Source organism: Vombatus ursinus, unplaced genomic scaffold, assembly GCF_900497805.2.
Source record: "Vombatus ursinus unplaced genomic scaffold, bare-nosed wombat genome assembly UNPS02014789.1, whole genome shotgun sequence".
In the NCBI taxonomy this organism is placed as follows: domain Eukaryota; kingdom Metazoa; phylum Chordata; class Mammalia; order Diprotodontia; family Vombatidae; genus Vombatus; species Vombatus ursinus.
This window is the reverse complement of record NW_020954567.1, coordinates 24723392-24749778: the sequence shown is the minus strand read 5'-3', so window position 1 is coordinate 24749778 and position 26387 is coordinate 24723392. Positions and strand designations below refer to the sequence as shown.

General features: G+C 39.6%; 1 protein-coding gene across 6 annotated transcripts in view; it reads right to left on the bottom strand.

Moving 5' to 3' along the window:
- Positions 1–323: 323 nt before the first annotated feature.
- The window catches only part of CUNH1orf21 (chromosome unknown C1orf21 homolog), a 264779-nt gene continuing 238715 nt past the window's right edge, over positions 324–26387 (bottom strand). For all 6 annotated transcript variants that reach the window (XM_027868525.1, XM_027868524.1, XM_027868522.1 and 3 more), the window contains one exon: positions 324–5119. In XM_027868525.1, the coding sequence (XP_027724326.1) occupies positions 5081–5119 (39 nt within the window). In that variant the 3' untranslated portion in view covers positions 324–5080. The remainder of the gene's footprint in view (positions 5120–26387) is intronic.

Here is a 26387-nt window from a genome sequence, read left to right as displayed (position 1 = left end):
AACAGAAGACAAGCTCCTTCTTCCCACCTCCCCGCCCCTGCCAATGGCATTCTGTTTAGAATGGACGTCCAGTATGAGATGAAATAACTTGAAAAATGCAAGGTAACTGGTGAGTCCTTCGGTTTTTGCCTAACATGCACATGCACGTGCAGAATCCCATTCCGAACTGAAGCTTTTGCTATGTTTCCAGTCACACAGAAAATGGTGATTGCCAAAGTCAAGGAAGAGTAAGCTTATTCCAGCTAGAAATATTTTATTCAAACCACTTTTTTCCCTTCTTGGAAAAACCCAAATCATTCACTGGCAAAAAGCAAATCATAGACTTCATTCATGAAATTCCAAAAGGTTTATTGCAGAGACGCTTGCAATGTGAAAGCCAACTGTTTCACACAAGTTTTAACACAGTAGCACTGGGGTCCAGTCATCTACTCACATGACATCATGAAACCAGAATTTTCAATGTTAAATTACCCTTTAGTCCAACCCTTAACCATACAGAACCTCTTCCCAGACCAGGTCTCATTTTTCTATTGAGGTTTTAGACAGCTTAAAGAAAAGCCTGATGTCTGAGAATATAAACAGATAACTGAAAATGTCTTTCAATCCAAAAATATGGATGGCACATTGTGTAAACTAGTAACTAATAACAGTGTTGGCTAATTATTTTTTTTTGTACAGATACCAATTATTTTCCCTCTGTGGAAAAAAATATCAAAAGACAGGCATTATTATGAGTTAGTGTTTTTCCTTTGACATTTCTTTTCCTACAAAGCAATTATATTTAAGCCCTTTTTTTTTTTGTAACGGTGGAATAGAGGAGGTATATGATTGAAGTCTAACTCGCAACCATTTCTAAATCAGCAACAAATGTTCATTGTAGGTGTCTTTTTATAGTTACAGAATGAGTGGAAGGGACCTTAGAGGTCATCTAGTCCAATCCCCCTCATATTGGGGGTGAAAACTGGGATCCAGAGAGGTGATTGGTCCAAGTTCACCCAGGTAAGTAAATGGCAGATATCCCAAGTCTGCTTGGCTGCCCCTTCTGGGTTCCTTCCACCACAACATACAATACCTATTATTTAATTTTTGAACGATCTTTTAAACACACTTCCTGTCCTTCTCAACATGGGCCTTCTAATCAATATGACAACTCATGTTATTTGTGAAACAAATAACAATCATGTAAGGTCATTGGCATAATCACACTCCTTTCCTATAGACATCATGTTTTTGCAAGGCCTGACATTGGGGGACATGGATTAATCAGGAAGAGGGGGGGACATTAGATCATCTCTGAAATGGGATGGTAGCAAAAAGGCCTTCCTGAAGTAGGCCCCTTAGTGACTGTGCTTGCCATTGTCTGCTGCCTTGCCATACAGGGAGCCATTTCTCATATGGTCATTTGCCTGTCCTGTCAACATGGCTGAGATCTCTCTCTTCATGACTTTGCCAGTGGAGCCTGAAACTGAATTTACTCCTTTGAATAAAGCTTTAGGTTTCTGGCAGAGAGGAAAGAATGACTGAGCTAGGTAGGGATCTTTAGATCAATTTTCATTCTGTAGTCTTATCCCTAGCACCTGGAACAATGCCTTACACATTGTAGGTGCTTAATAAGTACTTACTGAATTGAACTGAGTGAGGTCACTAGTTATTGAGAGGATCCAAACCCAGTCTCCTGTCTTTAGCTATGCTGCCTGTGGAAAGAGAACTGTTTTCTTTTATAGGTTGGTTGGTTGGTGACTGCTGCTGTTTTTGTGGGACCTTATTTCTTTGCCTTAGACTTTAGGCCCTCATGTATCCCCAAACAGACCCTAACAATCTACTCTTGTTCAAAGCCTGGGTCTAAGAAAAAGCACAGACACACATTTTCTTTAAAGGGCTCTGCCAGTCATGAGCACAAATGTACTCCATTATGATGACAGTCCTGGGTGATCCTGACTCCCTTCCAATGAAAAGAAGGCTACATTTATATACTCCTGATCTTTTATAACACCGCCACTCCAAGCACATGAGGCATGTATAACACCACCTTAAGTCTTGTTGACAGCTGCACCACGCCTATTGACAGCCCGGGAGCTGTACTTTGAATTGTACTCAGTACAGCAAATACCCTGTTGAGGTATCCTGGGAGACCTGTAGGGCGCCTCCTCCCTCCCTTCCCTTCAGCTAGGGCTGCTGTGTTATCAGTCACCAGAACTGCACCCTCCCATAAATCAGTTCATTCTTTTCCCTGCATCAGAAACAGTGTCTGCCTAATCGTGGGCTGCACAGGAGGAAGAATCAAAATATTTTTGTTTTAGATCCCTTCAAAAGGCTTTGAAAAATGAAGTATGACCACAAAGTCACTTGACAATTTTATGATTAGACCCAACAAATGGAAAACAGACAGTTTTGAATGTTGCTAACACAATCAGGCATTTCGTGCCAACCAGCTCAACCACCCCATTTCCCAGATCTATTTCTAGATCTGCCAAATGCGACTACAGATGAAATCACTTTTGCACATCAGATATGGGCTCAATGTTAAGTGTGGCAGCAAGAGAGCACCTTGAGTGGGAAGCCACCGGGTTCATGCAGGGGACCCCTCTGGTTTCATTCACATGCTTAAAGGCTGAGCTCCTGAAGACCATTATTCGTCACAGAGGTGCAACAGATCAGAATGCTTTTAAAAATGCTTTTATGAAAACTGAAGTGGGAATATCTTGTCTTTGGGGAAGAGGTGATCATTTGCTAGGGAAGACACTGAGACAGCAAGTTTGGGAGTGACACGGAAGACTTGGCTTAACCAACTTAGTTATGAGATCAGAGATTTAGCAATCTTGGAGGTCATCTAGTCCAACCCCTTCATTTTGCAGACAAGGAAACTGAGGCCCAGAGCTTGAATGACCTCTCAAGGTCATATAGAAAAGGACAGTGTGCAGATTCAAACCCAGATTTGTTTTCCTCTTTGTTTAGGACTAATACCAATGAAGGAGTCATGGAAAATGCCACTGTCATGATATCAAATTGCTAGAATCCGAGGCAAGAGGTTTCTCCAGGGTGGAAGGGGTGGAATTAGGTGCCCCGACTGTAACTAACCTTCAATTAATTCACTTGAGGAAAACTATTTAAATCCCTTGACCAAAACCATGAGTGACGATGTGGAAGATGAAGGGGGTGAAATAGCTCCCAAAGTCTCAGAGCCTTGAACTGACATTTTCCTGTTTGGATCAGGATAGGTCTTACAATTTGGCTTTCTCCCTATTTATGTAACAGTCATAACTGCTCCCCAAATATCTGCTGTGCTGGCTTGAAAGAATTAAGGGTTTTCTATTGGTAATGTTTAAGTCCATTTTTCTCATTCCTTTGATTAAGGTTCTTCCATCTTCAGTTTCCCCTTATCCAAAACCAAGGAAAAGGAATGCAGCTGGCACATGAATGAATGGCTGCCATCAATTGAGTGAGGTCCATCTTGAAGTCCTATCTCATCTTTTCATCAAGAACACATTTAGAGCCATGCTCTCTTCCCTGGCAGAAAATCTTTTTTACTCCCTGGAATATCTGAACCACTAACATCACAGGGTGGCAATGTTAATGAAGTCACAAGTGCCCCCATCAAGTTCACAATCCAAGACTGGGGAAGACGGAATAATCTTTGTGACTGAACTTAAGCCATGTGGACTATGTGGACAAAGCACTGTCAGCATGGCATGGCATTCACTATGGTAGCCTTTCCCCCTGAAAGTAATAAAGAGAGCCCTCATCAAAGCTATCAAACTCATTTAAAAAAATACAAAAGTTTTTTCCCCCTTATGGTTACTATTTACTTGTGACAATATTTGTTAAAAATATTACCTCTGTCTTTGAGAAGAGATCATCCTCTTTGTATAATATGGAAAAATAAACTCTACAGAACACACAGTCAACATTCCCCATCGCTGTCCAGGTACTTCTGGCTATTGCCGTTTCCAACAACTGTGACCAATTTAATGTGAGCATTTTTTTCCCAGAAGGTCAAAACCTTGTAGATACACAAACTAGTCCTTAAAGAGAGGAAAATAAGAAGGGAAAAGGTTCCTGTACCTGTTGTAAGGGGGAGAAATAAGGAAGTGGGATGCTTTATTTGGTGGCAAAAAATAAAAGTGTGATGCTAAAAAGGAGGGGGATATATGCCTCCTCTCATTCGCCCTGGTAATACCTGGGAAAGGATAAATGGGAAGGGCAGGGAGGCAATTTAGCCTAACATCCATCTTGCAACAAAAGTGCTTAACTTGCCTACCCGCGAGATACTTGTAAAAAAACAAAAACAAAAACAAAAACTGGGCTGGATGAATGGTAGAAGACAAAGATACATAAAAACAGTAAAATGTTTATTTCCTTAGGAAAAAAAAAAAAAGGGATTCAAAATGATTGTGATCACACTTCCATTTGCATCTGAGCAAAGCCAAAACTGCAAGCTTAGTCCTTGATTAAGATACCTAGTACGTGAGGCAAACTGCTGCTCCGGCATCACTTCCAGTATTCGTGGGACAACATGCTTTTAATAGATAGTAGCTTCTCCATTTCTTCTTAGCGGAGAAACAAGGCTTGCCATAGCAACCATCCCCATCTCCCAAGCTCAAAATCGCCAGAAAGAAGCAATATTCTGGTCCATCTCTGGACTGGCAAATAGCTTTAAAGAGAGGAGGGGAGGGGAAAAGGTATCAGAGAAGCTGGAACATTCTAGAAATGGAAGTTTGGTATTTGAGTTCATCACTATTTCATCTGATAGAAAATCAGCTGGGCAGCATCTGTAAGAACAACCGTGTCTGTAAGGTGAAATTTTAGAATTTTGCTGCATACCTGGACACAAGAGGAGTGAAAAGTTGCAACAAGTTTTAACTAGCAGCAACAAAGTTTTAGAACAGTTCTTAGCAATATTCCTTTGCAAGTTCATTAAGAAACATTGTAAGTGAATGGGGCATACAATATGGAGACGATCTTCTTTTATTATGTAGTGCTGTTTTTGTGTGTGTGTTGTAGACGACCTTCCCAAAGATCTCAACTGGGTTGTAATCTATTTACACAGTAGTAATTCCTGTTTTGACTGGTAGAATTGGCACTATGTGATATCTTCTTCTTCTGAACAGTAATCACGACCCTTTGGAGAAAAGGAAAAAAAAAGGATATCAAATGAATAAGAAATTCAATGTAGAGATAAAAAAATCAGTCAACAAGTGTAAGTGCTCACCATATGCCAGGCATTGTTCGAGGTATTGGGAATACAAAGACAAAAAATGCAAACAGTCATTGCCATCAGGCAATCAATCAATCAAGCCATCAACAAGTATTTACTAAGTACTTACCATCTGCCAGGCACTGTGCTTCGGATGGGGGCATACAAACCCAAAGGATGAAACAAGATATATTCTCAAGGGGTTTACATGCAGTTGAACTTCTTATGCCCCACTTCTCTTTGATAGCGCAATCTGGGTTTACTGAGTATATAACTACACATAGTAGGGCCTCAAGAAATACTCACTGATTGGTTAATCCCAAATTTTTAGCTGTCTTAAGATGGTGGAGTCAGTCTAAATAATTGCTGGGTGATTTGGGTATGAATGCTACTATTTCTGGTACCTTAAGTTTCCCCAAGAAATTCCAAAAGGGACCAGACATTTAAGAAACTCACATCACCTCAGAAGGAACATTTCTGGCCAAAACTTGAACAACAGTTGCTATCAAAAAGGATGCTGACACCTCACAGTTTCCATTTCTATGCTGAAATTCAGTTTAATACAGGTTCGCTCAGAGGAAGCCCTGGTTCTAATGAATCCTACATCCTACTATACAGATGGTAGCAGGAGACAAGGAAGGGGGAGGTTAATAATAGAATCCTGGAATCCTGGACATTAAAGTAGCCTAAGAGATTGTCTTCTCCAACCCCTTATCTTAGAGAGGAAGCAAATAAGCGGACAGGTTACTTACTGAAAGTAACTGTAAATAAACTGGAAGTAGATGATAGAACTGAAATTCGAATCCAAGTCTTTGGGTTCCAAATCTATGTTACTGAATTCTGCAGGGAAGAGTATTCCTTGAAGCACCAAAACCACTTAAAAATATTAAACATTTTGGATGAAAGTATTTCTAAAGTGTATTGTCCACTTCCCTGATTTATTTGGAGAACACAGAATCTTTTCTAAGTAATTCAATCACCCTTATGAACATCAATTACTGTGGAGGGGCTAATGAGGTGGATGTATTTTAAAATTAAATGGTTACAGACTAGGATATTTTTTACCTTCATGAGTTTCTTTTTAAATAATTCTTTGTTCTCCTCCCTTGATTTCACCTGTCACTTCTTTCCTCTCTCAGTGTTCTTCTTTCTTTTTATAATTGACTGCTTATCATTATAATGTGCTAGGGAGAACAGAGTACTCACAAATGTTTATTAAGGGCCTATCTTGTGCAATGCAAGAGGACTATAAAATCCAAAAGAAATCTGAGAAGCTTCTATTCTGCTAAGGGGGATAAAATGTCAATCGACCGATCAATAAACATTTGTTCATCCCCTACTCTGTGCTAGGAGCTGAGGAGACAAAGGAAAAGGGAAATAGTCTCTGCCCTCAGGAAGCTTACATTCTAACAGAGGAGAAAATATTTATCAAAGCAGGTATAGGCCAGAGGGTCCTTAACCTTTTCTGTGCATGGACCCCTTTGGCAGTCTGGTAAAACCTAAAAATCCCTTCTCAGAATAATGTTTTTAAATGAATAAAACATGTAGAATTACAAAGGAAAGTAGAGGTTAGTAAAAATAAAGATGTATTATTCCCCTATTCAAATTCACAGAACCCTTGAAATCTATCCATGGGGGGAGGGGTGGGAGTGTCTGGAGATGCTAGGTTAGCCTGTGATATTTATTATTTAGTTAACTCTTCAAATGAGTTATATTTGTAGAGTACTTTGTAAAACTTAAAGTGCTAGACAAATACAAGCTATTATTATTAGTAGAGGTATTAGTATAGAGAACTCCCAGGGGAGGGAACTCCATCTACCTATGCATTTTAGCACCTTCTTTTCAGTGACTTGTGACTTACCCAGTCACATGGTGAGTACATGTCACAGACAGGACTGGAACTCAGGTCTTCCTGGCTTCCAGGACTGCCTCTCTCTACAATGCATATTTCAATATAACCGGTTTCCTTTGTAAGCCTATGTATCTTATTTTATGCATATGACTGTGAGAGGGTTCCACAGGCTTCTCCAGACTGCCAAAGAGGGCTATCACGTAAGAAAGGTGAAGAACCCCTGCTTTATAGTGACAAACAAAGTGAATACAAAGTCATTTCGAGTAGAGAGGGATGGCACTAGCATCTGGGGTGGAGGAAATAAAGAAAGGCTTCACATCAAAGGTTGCATTTGAACCAACTCTGGGGGAACCTGGGGATTTTAAGAGGCAGAGATGTGGAGGTGGTACATTCCAGGCATAGGGAATCTCCAGTGCAAAGGCAAGGACATGAGAGATAAGAATGTTGTGTATGAGGCACAGTAAGGCCAGTTCGGTTGGACAGGAAGTGTGGAAAGGGAAGTAATGCATAATGAGACTGGAAAGGTAGGTTGCGGCTCAGCTGTGAAGGCTTTAAATGGTCAACAGAGGAGTTGATTTTTGATCCTAGAGGTACTAGGGAACCATTGGAGTCTGTGGAGTAGGGGGGTGACATGGGAGACCACCCTACCAACCAGAGAGAACAGAGAAAGTTTCATGGTAGAAGTGGTATTTGATCTGAGTCTTGAAAAAAGATAAAAATTCTGAGAGACGGAGATGAGGGTATATATTTTAGGCATCTGGAATCACCTTCTGCAAATGCATGGAAGTGTGAGATAGAATGCCAATTTTGCAGTTAACTTTGGCTAGAACACAGTGTATATGAAAGGGAATATTATTTTAAAAGGCTGGCAAAATCTTAGAATATTATCATGAAATGGATGGTTAGGGAACATCTTATTGATCGCAAGGAGCCAGCATGGTTTCATTAAGCATAGGTTAGGCCAGACTAATGTAATTTCCTTTTTCTAACAGGGCCATTAGACTGGTAGGGAGATCAGGGGAATGCTGTACATGTCATTTACCTCAATTCAGTAACAGATGTGACAAAGTCTCTCATTCTATTCTCATTGAAAAGATGGAGAGGTTTGGACTTCAAAGAAATCAGTTCAGAACAGGTTGAACTGTGGCAGTCTTTGGTGGCACATCCCAAAGGATCTGTCCTTGCCCTTGAGCTTTCTAATATTTTTTTCAATGACTAGGGTAAAGAGGGCACGTTCATCAAATGTGCTGACGACACAAAGCGGGAAGGGAAGACTAACATATTGGATGACAATATCAGGATCCAAAAGAGTCTTGATAGGCTACAGCACTGGGGAGAACTTAATAAGATAAAATGTAATAGAAGTAAACGTAAAGTTGGGTTCAAGTAATCAATGTCATCAACACAAGGCCAGTTTATCTGAAAAATATCTGGAAGCTTTGGTGGCCCACAAGTTCATAATGAATCAATAATGTAATATAGCAATATGAAGGCTTCAGATAAAGGCAGACTGTCTAATGTAAGGGAGTTTATAACCCTGCTATATACTCTGTCTAGGTCAGAACACATCTGAAGTATTGTGTTCAGGGTCATGCCATATTTTAAGACAGACATTGATAAACTGGAGAGCATCCAGAGAAGAGCAAACAAGACATGAAAGGCCATTGGGATCATGCCATAGAAGAACCTAGTAACAATTAGAGCTATCCCAAAGTGGAATGGGTTGTCTCAGAAGGCTACAGGGGTTCTGCTTCTTTAGAGGTCCTCAAGTGAAGGCTGTATGACTACTTTTCAGGTACAGTGTAGAAGGGATTTTTATTCAGACATAGGCTGAAAAGGGCTGTTCCTTCCATCAGGGCTGGACATGTAGCTAGAAGACCTGGATTCAGATCTGGGCTCTGCCACATAATACCTGTATGACTTTGGGCAAGTCATTTCCCCTCTCTGGGTCTTAGTTCTCTCATCTGGGGAAATGAAGGGGTGGTACTAGAAACCTTTTAAAGTCTTTTCCAGCTCTAAATTTAGCATCTTATCTCTGATTCTGAGAGTAGAACTATAGAGTTGTCTCTGGATACAGTTAGACAGTACAGGAAGGAGTCATCTGGGGAGAGTTTCATTGATGAGGTGAAATTTGAAAAGTTTGAAATGAAAGGAAGATCTTGGTTTGTCAGAAAGAAGGGAAGCATCAACAAGGCTTTTGTTGTTATTCAGTTGTTTCAGTAGTATCTGGCTTTTCATGACCCCATTTGGGGTTTTATTGGCAAAAATGCTAGAGTGGTTTGCCATTTCTTTCTCCAGTTCACTTTATAGATGAGGACACTGAGGCAAACAGGGTTAAGTGACTTGCCCAGGATCACACAGGCAGTAAGTGCCTGAGGCCAGATTTGAACTCAGGTCTTCCTGATTCCAGTCCCAGTCTCTATCCACTGCATCACCCAGCTGCTCTTATAAGACTTTAGCTAGAGACTATCACTGGGCAGATAACAAATACATTTTATCCTGCTAACCCTATGAGTTTGCAGCTCAGAACATATTTAAAGATAATCCTCTGATGATGACAAAACTCCAACTCTCATTAGTCAAAGCTGACTAATCAGCAGGCCAGAATGATGCTTTAGACGAGGGACCGTCTATGAAGCAGTAAACAGTTTTAACATATACAGACACATAAACGTGGACCAGACGAAGAAGTAACTCAACTCAATAAATGAATCTTAGCTGCAGATAGAAAAGCCGGATAGTGGAATGAATTACAGGTGTAATTATCAATTACAAGTGATAAATGTTTTCTCTTTTGAAAATTAGACCTCTCGTATAAACCAAGAAGATTGTAATTTTGAATTTCTGATCACAGCAGCTTCTAAGAAATCATTATTAGTATTTTGGGTTAGAATTGCATCTCTGGATTTGGAAATTCCTTCTTCCAGTGAAAAGCTGGTTATTTCCTCTGCAATTTATGAGCTTTTGTTATTGTCTGGGGGCACTGAAAGTTTCAGTGACTTGTCTACAATCACTGAGTGTCAGAGCCAGGATTTGAACCATGGTCTTCCTGACTTCAAGGCCAGGCTTGGATCCACTAGACCCTGCTGCTTCTCAAGAAATTGTCAGCTTAATTAAACTTGTAGAATTATTACTACTACTAAGAACAATGTAAATGCAAAGGAAATAGAATGCTAGGCTTGGAATCAGAAAGACTTGAGTTCAAGTCCTACCGCTGACACTTACTAACCATGTGACTACCCTGCTTCCAAGCAGCCCCCTAGGATTTACCTGCTAAGTCCCAGACAGTAACAATCAATCTGATTTGCTCCTGTATCAGAAGCTCCTCTCATTGATTAAATCCCAGATTCTTAACGTATTCCTATCCTAATAACTGCCCCCATTCTATGCAATTGAAGATCAGTTCTAGGGGATGTGGGGGTTGTGGCAATGGAGACTTTGGAAGAAAATGACAAAATGGAATAGCAGGGCCAGGGATGGTTCTGTGGTATTCCTGAGCAGTATGATAAACATATGAAACACCAACAAGGTTTTTGGAAGGAATGATTCAGCCCCCCAGAGGGAGGACAGGCGGGTTCCCTTGACAGCTCTCGTACAAAGAGTAAGCCTGGCCTTGCTAAGCGGCACAGTGCTCATTCATACTGGCTTTTTTTGGGGGCATTACAGTGAGTTTGTATCTGCAATGGTGGCTTCATCCCTCATTTAAATAAAAAAAAACTGTGATGAAAAAGAGAACCTTAAACCCACCAGCTGTCAGAAAGCAGAAGGTGGGAGAACAGTAGTTTTGAAGATAGACAGCAATTTCCCTAGCTTAATTCCCTAGCAATTCCTCTCTCCTCCCTACCCCCTTTAAAGGAGAACACAAAATAGAACTCTTTGTAAAAAATGTTTTAGGCATTCAGAATAAGTGACCATGGGGCACAATCACCTCCTTGTGCAAAGCACACACTGGTTAACTTCACCAAATTCAAAGGCGACTTTCTGCAAGGGAAGTCTTCACAAAGCCCCGGCAAGCTTAAAGAATGGAACCTCCTAATAAGTTGGACAAGGAAGGGTTGTTTAAGGAATCGGACCCAGCTCTACTACTTATGAGCTTGGTGACAACCGGCAGGACCTTTAATTTTCCTGAGCTCCAGTTCAATGGAGGCAATAATGCTTCCATTACCTTCCTCAACAGGGTTATTGTGAAGAGTTATAGTAATATTGAAAAGTAACTACATTTCAATATAACTGATTTCCTTTGTAATCCTACCTATGTTATTTTATGCATTAACTATCTTATTCTAAAAAGGGGTCTATAAGTATCCTCAGACTGTTAGGAGTCTACAACCCAAAAAAGGTAAAGAACTCTTGATCTAGTCAACCCTCCTCCTTTTACAGATGAGGAAGGTGAGGCTCAGGGAAGGAAAATGGTTTGCCCAGTGTCACACAGCTAGTAATTTGCTGAGGCAGGACTTATACTCAGCTGCTCTGATTCCAAGCCCAGTGGTCTTTCTACAAATCCATGTTCTCAACTATGGACTGCTGCAGAGCCCTACCCTACATGGAAGGGAGAGCGTCAGTGGCAGACAGTATAATGACCACCCACTTTCCATTTCCACTAAAACCATACCTGTGAGATGGCAGGATTTCCGGGATGCAATCCACAGCCGGATTTAATCAGGCACAATTATTGCGGCAGTGACATGATGCAGGGCTTCAATGGGCAATCTCCCTCTCTTTCAACACAAATAACATCCTATCTGCCAGCCCTCTGCGTGTGCTCCTACTCTTAGAAACAACAATGAATTTGAAGCTCCAGAAGAATCTACTGCATTTAAACTCTTTCCTCATCCAGAGGAACTAGACCAAGTTTGCTTCATTCCTTCCCTTGGCATCAGTGATCGAGAACTCGAATAAACAAGCAGTAGGAAGAGAAAGGGAAAAAAAATGGTCTGTGTGAAGCTGCAGGGTTGGCACTGTGTGATGGGAAGCAGCTGGCATTTTCAGGCCTTAAGGCACAAAATTCAAAGCCAAAGGAAGCAGCAGGATACAGTGCAAAGAGTGCTGGTTTAGAATTTATCATCGTTTGACCTTGGATAAATCATTGAACCACGCTGGGGCTCATTTTTCCCATCTGGAAAATGGGGGTGGTTGTTAGACTGTATGATTTGTAAGATGCATTAGGCACATGCCATTCTGTGACTATTTGATATAAACCATGTCTACGAGTTGGGCTCTGTTTCTTCTGCCTTATTGTAAAATTAGAGTAGTAATAAAATAAAAATGGCACAGCATATGGCAGAGCTGACCTTGGAGTGAGAAGAACCTAGATTCAAGTCTCTGATGCATGGTCCAAGACTGTCCCGCCTCCTGAACCTTCAGCTCTCTAAGATTCTGAAGTTGCAAGGCAGGGGTTAGACATGGTGTTCCCCAGATCAATGAAATTGCAGGTCAAAAGCAAAAACAAACCTTTAACTGTAAACCTAGTAAGATAATAGTATTTTTTCTTTTAGGAGCAGACCCCATCCCAAAGCTAGAGACAGCAGATCAATTTCCACTGAGGGCACACTTTTCAAATGCTTTTTAGTTAACAGCCCAAACAACACATTTATAATAACAATTTTGAGAAAATGGTGGGAAAAAAAGGGAAGAAATAATTAGGTGCTGTGTTAAAGTCTCCTCCCTCTGCTTACTTCATTAGGAAAATCAATAGAGGCATTAATGGTAATCAACTACTCTAATGAGTTTTATTCTAATTAGACTCAGGCATTATTATTTCAGTTGGAAAAGATCTCATTTGTAATGAGACTCAAGAGTGTGACAGCCACTCACTGTTTCTTGGGCTACAGAGTTATAATGATTATGATGAGGGCCAATAGAAACTCATGAGACCACCTACTAAGGCATGGAAGGGATGCATTCCAAGTTGGTGGAGGGAGTGTGGGCCTATCATTGAATGAATGAATCCCTGAAACACAAAGAAAGAAGTAATAACAGTAGTAACAAGAGGACTTTTCATTTTCAAGACACAGAATATGGATCAACTAACCAGATGCAATATTAAAAAAGGAATAGGGGAAGGATTTTCAACATTTGCCACTAGAATGACGTAAGCAATGATGATTTAGTCCTAATGGAGAAGAGGTAGAGGAGTAGGAGGAAAGACCTCACAGCTAAAGGCCATGATGGTGAAATTCCTTAGGACAAGAAATATATAACTGTGCAGACTGCTTAGATGATGGTATTCAGAGACTAGAAGCATTCAGGTTATTTTCTTCAGGTCAAGAATGGTTTCATTTTTTTTTTTAATCTTTATGTGCCTAACATTGAGCACAGTGCCTGGCACATGATAAATACTTACAGAGTGCTTTTCTTTCTGAGGAGCTAAAAAGGGAGATCAATTTCCATTTTTTGAGAGGATGTAATTCTCCATCTTTGGCCAGTCTCAGAATTCTCTTTTGAAAAGGGGTAATCTGTTAAGATTTCCAGGCTATATCATGGCTTGGCTCAATTAAAGGGAACAGGGGGTAGCATATTTTAGCTTTAACAGGGATTGATTTGGTTCTCTTCTTTGGAGTCTGCCTGCTTATGTCTTCCCAAGAGAGCCAAGGTGAATAAGGTTCCAACACTATGATGCCAGGCAGCAACTTTTTAATGAAATGTATAGTAGATTAAAGTCTTCGCTGGAAGAACGCTGGATTTCGAGCCAGAGGACCCCAGTTTTAATTTTGCCCCTGCCACTTACTACTTATGTGGCATTAGGCAGAGCACTTAACCTTGCTAGTCGTCAGTTTCCACTTGTGTAAAATTAGAGGGGTTGGACCAGAAGGCCTCGAAGGTCCCTGCCAATGCTAAGGCCATGACGCCATGGTTAGTGTGGTTATTTTCTAACAGTTCAGTTAGAATTATGGCTTTGTCAGGCCTGCAGTCATAATCTAGCTGCCTCTTAACAGAGAAGTACTTTCCACATAAGGTATTTAGAATAATCTGTTCTGAATTAACTTCATCATATGCTAGAATTTATATCAACTTATTTTTGTTAAGTGTAAGCTCAAAACATTTTTTAAACTCCTATTTCGGAACTTTACCTACTAACTGATAACTAATCTATCAAGGCTGTTCCTGAGATTAATTAATTTATTTTTCTTGAGGTTAATTTTAATGAGATTTCACTTATCTACCAAAGGGGGAAAAAAGCAAGAGAAAAATATACCACACAATATAATTTGCTTCAGTCCCACACCTTACTCTGGATGGGTCTCAGGTTCTGAGAGCCTTTCAACTGCAGGATGGGATATATTTCTTGCTTGAATGAATTTTTGCCTATGAAATTATGCCTTGTCTCCATCTGGAAATGTGCACTCAATACTAAATGCTAGAGTTGTGAGCTTAACACCTCCTAAGAGTAATAAGAGTTGGCTTAAGAAGTAATTTCATAGTTGAACTCATAACAGGGTCTAGCACTGGTCAAACTCGCCATCTCCTGCCTCTGGGCATTTTCTCTGGCTGTGTGCCATGCCTGAAATGCTCTTCCTCTTCATCTCCATTTCCCTGGCTGCCTTCAAGTCCCAGTAAAAATCTTTCCTTTTACAGTAAACCTTTCCCAATCCTCTCAGTGTTCCTGCCAGTATATATTTCCAATATATTCTGTATACAGCTTGTGTGTATATACTTGTTTGCACATTGTTCCCCCATTAGACTGAGAGTTCCATGAGAGCAGGAACTATCTTTGGACTTTTAAAAAAATATTCCCAGCAGTTAGTACAGTGCCTGGCACACAGCAGGTGCTTAACAAATGTTTATTAACTGGTAACACCACTGACAACTCAGTTAACTCCCAAGTATCTATAGAAAGTCCATTAAAGTACTATGATGCCTGAGGCGTTTGTCACAGTTCCAGAGCCAGAAAGGACCTAAGAAATCATCTAATACAACTTTCTCATTTTGTAGATGAGGAACACCAGGCCAAGACAGGCTGGAATGTAAACTCTTTGTGACTAGGGATTACTTCATTCCTGAGACCTACTTGGATAAGTGGTTGGAACATAGTAGGAGCTTAATAAATGCTTGTTGCCTAAGTGCCCCAACAAGGTCACTTTAAGTGACTGTGCTGGGATTCTAACTTAGATCCTACAAGCTGAATGGTCTTGCCACAGTTCCATAAAAAGAGATATAGTTCTAGTACTTGGTGAGCTCATCGGGAAAAATCATGTGCTTATGAAACCAAAGAGTACTCTAAAGCATTAAAAAATGCAAAACATACCACAAACTGGTCACAAAAGTCCTAAGGGGACATGAGCCAAATTAGCTGACATTGGTCAGGGAAGGATTCTTGGAAGAGATGAATTATTTCAAGTTGTGTTTTAAAAGAGGCGATGAACATATCTTCAAGAAAACAGAGTAACAATTAAAGACCACAGTTATGCAATGTGAGGTTTGGAATGGTAACTCAGTCTCAGCTCCCATGACACATGACGAGATAAGGACATATTTTACTAAACGATATGATTTTTACAAAGTGTGGATATTAAAATATTTTCAACCTCAAAGATATATAGTTAGCCCCACACCACTTAATTTAAATTCCTTGGGTTACACTAATAAAACTGGCTCCTACCTCATGTCTGTCCCTAATGGTATTAATTATTACTTTCCAACATGCCCATTTTGCTCTGGCATAAACAGATTACATATCAATCTCTGAATGCATTTCATTCATTCTGACCAAGGTGTCTTCTAGATCTGTGATTTCATCAACAAATCATTTGAAATGAAATCATTTCAACTGAGAGTTCCCTTTAAGGATGTATGTCAAAACCCATCCTGCCCATAGGTATGCCTGCCCATCATCCTATGTGACTGTAGTCCATGTCTTCCCAAAAGTTGGCTACAAGAGGTCCACCCAGTGTGTTAGAGACCTTCTCACTAATTATTCCCTGTTTTACTATAACAGATCACTTAACTTTCTGGCTTCAGTTTCTCTACTGAGAAAATGGGGGGGCATTTTGAACTTAGATGGTCTCTAAATTGCTTCCAATCTATGAGCCTAGTATGAGTTCAGAAGATTCTTGGTCTAGGCATACCTTGTCATAAGTTTACAAATGGGCAGTGTTCTTAACTTGAATTTACCATAGCCACACCTTGGCATCACCAGTAACCTTGAACTACCCTCTCTTACTCTTCCCCATGCTGCCATGATGGGAAAATATCACCACAATGCCTCCCAGCAAACTGCAAAGTGCTCTACAAATGTCAGCTTTTTGTTTTATTTTTATTAAGAGCTCCCCAAGGACTAGAATTATATCTCTTTTTGTATTGCTGTGGAAAGGGCATTAAATCTGGATTCTTTTGCAGGACCTGAGTTACAATCTCCATGCAGCCACTTAAAGTCATCTTCTTGTAGGCTCTGGGGATGTATTTGTTATTTGGGGTATTCATTTCTTTCAGGCTTCTTACCTGATTTCTTCCCCATGGCTCCATCGCCTAATCACTTTTAGCTGGAGAGTGAAGCGACCATTCTTAGTGACCAGTATATAATCATATTTCACTACAGTGAAAGAAGATTCTTACTATTTAAAAACACTATTGCTACTGAGAAGACATTTACATAGAAAATGTTGAGTAGGAAAAAAGAGAAAGAATATGCCACACAATCTCTCTCTACTCCTTGTAATTACAAGCTAACTGGACTGGCAGAAGTAACATCTTCCCTACTAAGGAAGAGGAGGAAAAGCCGAAGAAAGGAATAGAAAGGAGATAGATACCACGATGCTCATAATCGCAGACAAGGCTGTAAAAACTGCTTTAATGGAGCAAATATCTATCTATTTATCTATCTATCTATCTATCTAATTAGAATGAGGCACCAGATAATTTCCAGAATGAAAGGTGCATACTATAAGTGGAAAGATCATTGGATGGGGAGTAAGAGAACTTGCATTTCAGTTCCAACTCTGCTACTTGCTACCTACAGAATGTTGGACAAGTCACTTAGTCCTCCATTGGCCTTAGTTTCATCATGGGTAAGATGAGAGGGGGCAGCTAGGAGGTGCCATAGTAAACAGAGCCCTTGGGACTGGAGTCAGGAAGACTCATTTTCCTGAGTTCAAATCTGGTCTTAGACATTTACTAGCTGTGTGACTCTGGGCAAGTCACTTAACCTTGTTTGTCTTAGTTTCCTCATCTGTAAAATGGGCTGGAGAAGGAAATGGTAAACCAGGATCTTTGCCAAGAACACCCTAAATGGGGTCATTAAGAGTCAAACAACGCTGAAAAACAACTGAACAACAACAAAAAATGAAAGGGTTGGACTAGACTATTTCTAAAGCTCATTCCAGCTCTAAAACTCTATGAATTTGTTTAGTTTCTAATTACAGAAGAAAAATACATTGTCTCTTCATCAGATTGAAAGCAAGCATTTTTTCCTCTTTCTGTTTTGAATATACATGGATCAAAAAAGGGTTCTCTTGGTCTTACATAAAAATAAAAGCAGGAACTATAGAAAGAGTTTGAGAACTTAGACATGCCAGGGAAATTCTTAGCCACTTGGCTAGATTGAGGCTAACGGAAAAAGTCAGGGTGCTACTGAAATTTAAACTTTTATAACTTTAAATGATTTCCTATAGATAATAGAATCTGTGCAATGACAATGACTTTTTCAAAAAAGCTGTGAAAATTTTGAGTCATATCTTTTTCAGACTTCTTGCAATTGACTCAAAATGTCACATCACATAAAATTCAACAAGTAGGGCCACATTCTATCGTCATCATCATCATCATCATCATCATCTATATGTTATCCTAAGGATCTCATTTTATTCTTGCAATAACCCTGTCAGGTAGCTGCTATTATTCCCCATATTAAAGATGAGGAAACCAGCTGGGAGGGGTTAATTGACTTGTCCAGGGTCACACAGCTAGTAAGTATCCAAGGCAGGATTTGGAGTCAGGTGTTGCTGACTTCAAGGCCAATACTCTTTATGCTATATCACCTAGCTGCCATATCACATAACTATGTGATAAGAGGCTTTTTCTTTTTTGGGGGGGTTGTGTGAAGTGCTTTTTACTAAACAAAACAAATGCTTGAGTTTTTTTTTCTTCCAGTAGGGAAGGAATAAATCTGTGCTGAAGCATCTGCATGTGCTTGCAACCAATGACACGCATTTACCAATCTGCTGGCAAGGGACGTCAGAGGCATTTGGGGCCATGGAACAGACTGTAGCAGCCCAGGGGGCCATGAGATCCATAACCTTGATGTTATGGGTTTTATGCCAGAGATCTTATTTCCATGTCAAGGTGACAGTAACCAGCTCATTTCATAACTGTTTGCTAAACCCTGACCCACACTTGGGCTCATTTGCATTGGGCTCCAACCAGGATAGAGAATATCATTGGGTAGTTTCTAATTCTTTGTAATTGTAGACCAATTTACAAAACAAAAGAAGTCGTGGATTCCCTGGGTGCTCTTATTTAGCATAAAAAAGGGAAAGAAGTACCCCACGGTGCCTCTTTGGGTAAGTCACAGCAAGAGTAGTTGGTCTTCTCTCCACAGCCCCAACCCCCTTTGTGTGCTTCTTCTAAGTAGACTTAAAGCTACAGTGGAAAATAAAACCTTAAAACTTTGGTGCAACTTGCATAAATGACCATCCAGAAGATGCTCCTAAATCTTTAGCCTCCCTGAGTTCACACTTTAAGACCTATAATACAATCTCAAGTGCTGAAAGAGACTTTAGATGTTATCTGATGTCCAATCTGTGTTTGAATAGGGATCTCATTAAGAACATCGCCAATAAATAAATGGTCACCTAACCCAAGTCTGAAAACCTTTGGTGTGGGGAAAACTCTTTAACTCCTGAGGCAGCCCAGCCCACTCTGAGACAGCTGTAATGGTTAGGGAAGTTTTTCTCAAACTGAGCCTGTATCTGTTTGCCACATTTTACCCATTGCTCCTAAGTCACAGTATCATAGAATCACAGATTTGGAGCTGGAAGGGAACTCAGAGGCCATATAGTGTAATCCCCTCATTTTATGAACAAGGAAACAGGTCCAGGGAAGTTGAAAAGACTTGTCAGTTAATATGTGGCAGAAAAACAGGATTTGAACTCAGGACTTCTGATTCTAAAACACAGCCCATGTCCCTATATAAGGGTGAAATACACTGAAGTCCAGGCTGGACAAAAGGGATTAAGACTAATATTAGAGGGGCAGCTTGGTGGTGCAGTGGCACCGGCCCTGGAGTTAGGAGGACCTGAGTTCAAATCTGAACTCAGACACTTGATGCTTACTAGCCGTGTGACCCTGGGCAAGTCACTTAACCCCATTGCCTAGCAAAAACAAAACAAAACAAAAGACTAATACTAGAACCAGGACTAGGATTGGCACCAGGATTAGTGTTAGGAAAAGGATGAAGAGTCCAACTCTTCAAGTGGGGTCTGGCAGATCATGTCAAGCCTAGACATGGGAGAAGTTCAGTTCGGTGTCCTCAGGGGCAGAGAATCAGAAAAATTTCTTGCCCAAAGTGATCCAGCTAGTAAGTAGCGGAGATAGGATTGGAACTCGGGTCCTTTTGCTCCAAATTCTCTATATCAAACAACTACTGCCACAGGGTAATTAACTTGATTTTCCTATTGAGGACTATTTACTCTAACTATCCTCATCTTTATAAACTTTGAAGGAGATTCCTTTAAAGCTATAAAATGAGGCAACTCTCACTATGACTACAACTATTGTTGTTGTTCAGTCATTTCAGTTGTGTCTGACTGTTCCTGACCCCATTTGGGGTTTTCTCGGCAGTGACACTGGAGTGGTTTGTCATTTTCTTCTCCAGCTCTTTTTACAGATGAGAAAACTGAGGCAAACAGGGTTTTAAGTGACTTGCCCAGAGTCACACAGTTAGCAAATGTCTGAGGCCAGATTTGAACTCAGGTCTCCCTGACTCCACACCAGTACTCTTTTTTTTTTGGAGGCAATTGGGTTAAGTGACTTGCCCAGGGTCACACTGCTAGTGAGTGTTATGTGTCTGAGACTGCATTTGAACTCAGGTCCTCCTGACTCCAAGGCCAGAACTCTATCCACTATGCCACCTAGTTGTCCCTTGCCAGTGCTTTCTCCACTGTGCCACCTTGCTATATAAGGCAACAAATGATCAGGGACGTCAAAACCAGTGGCACCACAGTAGGGTAAGAGATCAAAGAAATGCCGGTTTTCCTCTTGATTATAAAGTACTCTTACTCGTCATGCGGAAGGGGCAAAAGATCAGACTGCTTTCCCACTGTCAACTACCCTTAGTGTGTAGCATTTATTAAATGCAGTCTTAACTATCTGTTAAACCTTCGACCCAGATGACCAGGTTTGCCTACTGAACGGCTTACTACTCTAAGTCACCTACATTTGGTCTACTTTCTAACGGGAGTGTAATACTTAGATTCAATATAGTAAAACCTAACTGATTGAGACTGACATAAAAAATTGTCCAAGGATTCTCTGATAAGTACTGTTGCCAATCACTCTCACATTATGCAGAAACATTTTAATAAGTGATTTATCATATGCTTAGAGCATAGACCAGTGTCTACATAAATATATAAAAGTCAATGCGGGCACCTAGCTTCTTGAAACTGAAGCTTAAAACTGAAGTTGGCTGATATACAACCTTACATAGGGCTTGGTTACATCAGCATGACAGATATAACGGAATTTCACAGAGGGCAGAAGGGGAAGGTAAAGATTTACACATCAAAGCACAGACAGTAGAAGGAGAAGATCTACATCAGGTAAAATTATAAACTAGTCAGTAAGCACTAGGGATAAAGCTGGAATCTGCAAACTAACCAGAACTATTAACCCTGGAGTTAGTTATTTGACATGCTCATCTTAAATGAATAGACGTAATAAAGCTGAGCCAGAAATTCCCTTATCACTAACCAGTTAAACACCTGAGCTTAAAGTTTTATGTTTCAGCTAAATTCTGCAAGCTCTAGCAAGTGATGTGACTTGCATCCTCAAGCAAATGGCAATAATGGAGCTAAAACGGAAAATTTTTTCTATGACAAGACTAGGGGAGAAATAGTGTTAGGAAAGGCCAATCCAGATTAGTTAAATATTTTGATTATGTAACATTTTATAAAAAAATGTACTTTATTGTTTTTAAGTGCATATAGTATTTAAAAAAATAGATGTAAGACTTGCTTTAAGGCAAAGAAAGGATCAATAAAAAATATTTATTGTATATTTACTGTATGTCTGGAGCTGTGAGGGTTACAAAAATACTGTAATAATGCAATTCGAAAGCCTCTGAGAATTCTGACTCTGAGTCCTTTGGTACCTTCCCAAGATTTATTGTGAGCAATTTTGCAATTTATAGTCTGAGATGCCATTGATGGTAGCACATTCTATTTAGAGACCACCGTTAGCCACAAATTCAATAGCAAAAGCATTTAATTAAGACACAAAACATTGTACATAACAAGAGGCAATCAAGTAGTAGAATCACTTCTTTCTCCATACACAAATGGGTATAATCCCTTATGGGCTCCAAGGCGGTGAAATCTAATACCCTATTAATACTGAGTATCATGACATATACAATGGCTTCAGAACTCCCCACCTACTGGTAAAAGGTGAGTGTTTAGAGTTGACTGCCTCTTGGAGTTCCATGTAAAATTTTCAGGGTATGCTGCAGCCTGTGGAAATTTCTCTGCTTGGTTCTAGGGTCAGCAAGAATCTACCAGAAATACCCCTGGGACCAGGGAAACTATGGCAATACCACAACATAAACTTCCTTTTCTGTCTTCACATTCTGACCACAACTCACAGTTTGCTTTTCCATTTCTTCTTGCTCTTACAGCTGTTTTAAGAATGAGACTTCTGTCTTCCTTTCATGAGATTCCTTCATTTCTTTTCTAGAGGCAGCTAGGTGGCTCAGCAGATAGAGTGCTGGACCTGGAGTGAGGAACACCTGACTTCAAATCTGGCCTCAGAAACTTATTAGTTGTGTGACTCTGGGCTTAAATTGTGCCTCAGTTTTCTCATCTAAAATATGGGGACAATAATGGCACCTACCTCCCAGGATTATTGTATGGCTCAAAGGAGATATTTGTAAATAGTTTTGTAAACGTTTAATTGCTATATAAATGCTAGCTATTATTTTTTCTGAATCTTTTTAGAATTCCTCCCAGTCCTGGTCCAAATGATGCTCAGTGGCCAGACATACAGTCTTCTGGAATTTCTCTTAATGAGTAATATTCTCTGTCTCGTAAGCATCATAGGAAATGAAGTCCTGGGAATTTTCTCTTTAGCCATGTCTACAACAGAAGTATAAAACATGGTCCCTAGCCTGGAATATTATTGCACAATGCACTGAAGTGATTTTTAAAGTTATTTTTCTCTTGAAGTAGTTAAGTCACTTATTTGCACAAGTTAGTTCCTCATACATAGATCTAGTCATGTCATTCCTGTGCTTGAAAAATTTCAGTAGCTCTCTATTGTCCAAGAAGTAAAATTTAAACTCCTTTGCCTGGCATTCAGTGCCATTTAAAATCTGGTGCCATGTTACCTCTTGAGCCTTACTTCATATTATTTCCTAATATACATGGTATACAGTCCTCCAGGCAAACCAAAAGCTTCCTTTGAATGTGCCTCAAACTTTCTCTGCCTCCTTTGCATAGGCTGTTCCTTTTCTAAAAAAGCATTTTCTCTCTCCAGCTTCACCTGTTTAGTTCCTTTATAGTCCAACTCAAATGCTACCTGGTATAAGAAAGAATCCCTGACCCATGCTGGTAAAACCTTCATTCCTTGGACATCATAGGTTGCTTTGCACTTCTCTAATATTTATGTTTGTGTTTTGTTTCCTACTAGACCGTGTTTCCTACCTAAACATAATGCTCTGTACTTAGCAGATATTTAATAAGTATTCAGTGAATGGAATGAAAAAGTCATATTTATGCTATTCATTTGCCTTGCATATCCCTCTTCTCTAAATACTCTAAGGATATGCTACTTCTGAATTAGAGGATTCCTAATTAACAAGACTCTACTAAAAGTCACCACCATCCTAATTTCTTGCTACAAATGGTATTTTGAAGAGAACAAATCAGAAATATTCAGGAGGGAGAGCTGAATGGTCAAGTTTCAAGCTGCACGGTCTGAACAATAAATACTCAATAAATAAAGGGAATAAATCCAAGGAAGGATTGGTTTAAATCTCCCAAGGTTCATTCAATTTAATTTCACATTGATCTAAGGGGGAGAAATTGAGTTATGTGACAAGATGTGGGGCAAATGAAAATTTAAAACCCCAGGCTCAGTTACTCATAATTTAGCACACCATGGTAGATACTTAATCATGTGAGTGTATATGTATGTGTGTGTATGTTATATATACACATATATTTATATAGATATATATTCCTTGGACTTCATATGTTGTTTTTCATGTCTCTCATATCTATAACTTGTTCCCTACTAGATTCTAAGTTTTGTTAATGAAGGGATGCATTTAAATTGCAAAGAAGAGATTCAGAGGATTGGTACCTGTGTTCATCCACACAGAATACAGAAATAAAGCTTAAAAACTGCATCAAGACTTTTGGAGCACCTTGTCTTTGGGAATGGAAAAAAGCTTAGGGAGACTGTTTATAGAAATATGGAGACACATTTCAAAGTTTTGTAGCGATACGATGTTCCAAGGTCTAACATTAAGACGACAGATGTTTTCCATAGAAGGAACCTGTAAAGTTCCCTTCTTTCAGTCATGGTGGTGGAGTGATGTGGGGCAAAGAAGAGAAGGTAGTATAATGTTTCAATGACATCTTCTTCTCAGGAATGATGATCAAATAAGAGCAGAGGTATAAAAATGGGATTAGAGGAGAAACAGAAGATAGAAGGAAGGAGAGGCTACCCCATGAACGTGAACTGGTAGACTAACATTATGCCACAATTCTTTGGTTAAAAATCCAGGAAAGAGTGGGACTAGAATCGTATTTTTACCAGGTCATACTTTTATGCAATCTACAACTACTCTCTGTCTATAGAAAGTTTCTATCCAAGAGCTTGTCAAGTCACAAATTTTGCTTTTTCCATTTCAGATGCATCCCTATTCTCCTGCCCAAATCAGAAAAAGGTCCTATATCAGCCTGGAGCAATGACCTCCACGCTTAGGAAAACAAAGTGGATAATATTATAACTTGGAAATGCTTTCCAAAAATGAGTCTTCAATGCCTAATCATATTCTGTAAGCTTTTAAAAACTTTGTTTTTGGTTTAAATTTTTATACAATATTCCTGCCTACCAAGCAAATCTATTTATTACCAGGAAGCCAGGAAAAACCAGCGGAGAATGGAAGACTTTGTTAAGAGGTAATAGGGCACTTTCTTCTTTTCTTGCTCTTTACTAACAAAAGGTTATTAGTGTAGGCGGAAATGACAAGCCTTTGTGTTCTAGGAAAATTGGCAACTGGTTTGTAGATTTATAAAAATCACACCTCTCTGCTGGGAAAAACCATGCTTAATCCACTAGGGGCAACACAAATTTCACTATAATTAACACTGAGATATTTAGGGGAAAGTATTTACATACTTGTAGGGGATAGGTCAGATATACCCAGTTTTATCTATGACCCTCCTCTATTCTGCACATCACTATAATTAGGATGGTGATTTGCAGAAAGGTTCATTGGTCATTTACTGGTGATTTATAAAATGATGAATTAGAGGGCGAGAAGAGGCAGCTGCTCTCAGCTGTCCATTTTATAGTGGGGGGGGGAGGAGCTCTGCTCATGAATAATTGAAATCCAAGACTTCTTTTTAGCACGTTTGTGAAATTATGGATCATAACACAGAAATTTATGAGAGTAATAGAAATCAAAATTAAAACTGAGATAATTTCTCAATTAAATCAGAACAAAGATCTCTCATCCATAATGTTTTGAATTAAAGGGTAGACCTTTCCCCTCCAGGAATAAATGTCAGTTTTATAAACCATAGTATCCCAAACTGATTAACTGTTTCTTAAGTCATATTTCTACTTGCTTCTCCTGAAGTTCAGAGACTAAATTTCAATTCAGTACAATGCCTATCCTTCATGGACATTATATTCTACACCTTGGTTAGAACAAAGTGTTAATGAGATCAAGGTCATTTGTTTTAGTCCCAGGGGAGTCAATTAGGTTAGCTCCATTCTCTAGACAGAGACCACATTCTTAAAGCTGGCCAATCACCTTTGCAAATGTGTGCCCTGCTAACAGGATTAAAATGCTGTGGTTGGATTAGTGTATATCAGTTTTCACTACTGAAAAAACTCAAGGGTGTGTTGTGAGCTCCTCAGGGGCAGGGACTATCTTTTGCCTTTTTTTGCACCCCTAGTCTTTAGCACAGTGCCTGGCATATATAAAAATATATGTTTAACAAATTTATAATAGTAATAAATGACATATAATAACATTAATAAATGCTTATTGACTAATTATCTTCCAAAGGTGTCATACTAAGGATCCACCTATCCAGAAGGGACCAAAATTGGCATTGGGAATGGAACTAAGAATCTAGTCATCGAAGTGGTGTCTAGTAGGTACTAGAGGCCTAGGTAGCCAAAAGGTTGAATCTAGAAAAGGTCTGGTGAGATGCTGGCAAAATTCAAAGTCCTCAAGGTCAATAAGAATGGCTAAAAAGTCTATTGATCCAATATATATGAAAACATTCATAGAACTTTTCATGGTAGTTAAGAACTGGAAACAAAGTGGGTACCCATTGATTGGGGAATGGTTGAAAGAACTATGGCACAGGAGAGTAGTGGAATGGTACTGTGCACTGAGAAATGATGGCTATGAGAAGCTCAGAGACGTGTGAGATTTATTTGAATGAAGGAGAGAAAAATAAGGGTACAAAAGAACAACATATGAAAAAACGATAACAATGCAAATGAAAAGGTGCCTGAAAGGAAGCCCAACTCCGAGTAACTGAAAAGCCAACATTTGCCCCGAAGGACAGAAAACCAAACATATCTGTTAGTGTAGAAAGTTGTCTATGTTGTCAGATATGGTAGTTGTACCGGATGTTTTGTTTAATGGTTTTTTCTTTGCCATAAGGGTTGATTCAATCAATCTGGATAGGGTGGGGCAAGGTTTCCTCCCAGAAATGACTGTGATGTAAAGAAAAAAAGGCATTGGTGAAATATATTTTTAATAAGCCTTTTAGTAATAACAGTGATCACAGGTGGAGGTATAGCAGAGACCAAGTATGCCAGTGCCATGCTCCATGGACACCAATGATCTGGAGATAATGAATCTCTGATTATAGGGCAAAGACTGGTTAGGTTTTTGCTCCAATTTATAAAGTTAACTCATCACAAGTGAAAAGCCTTGAA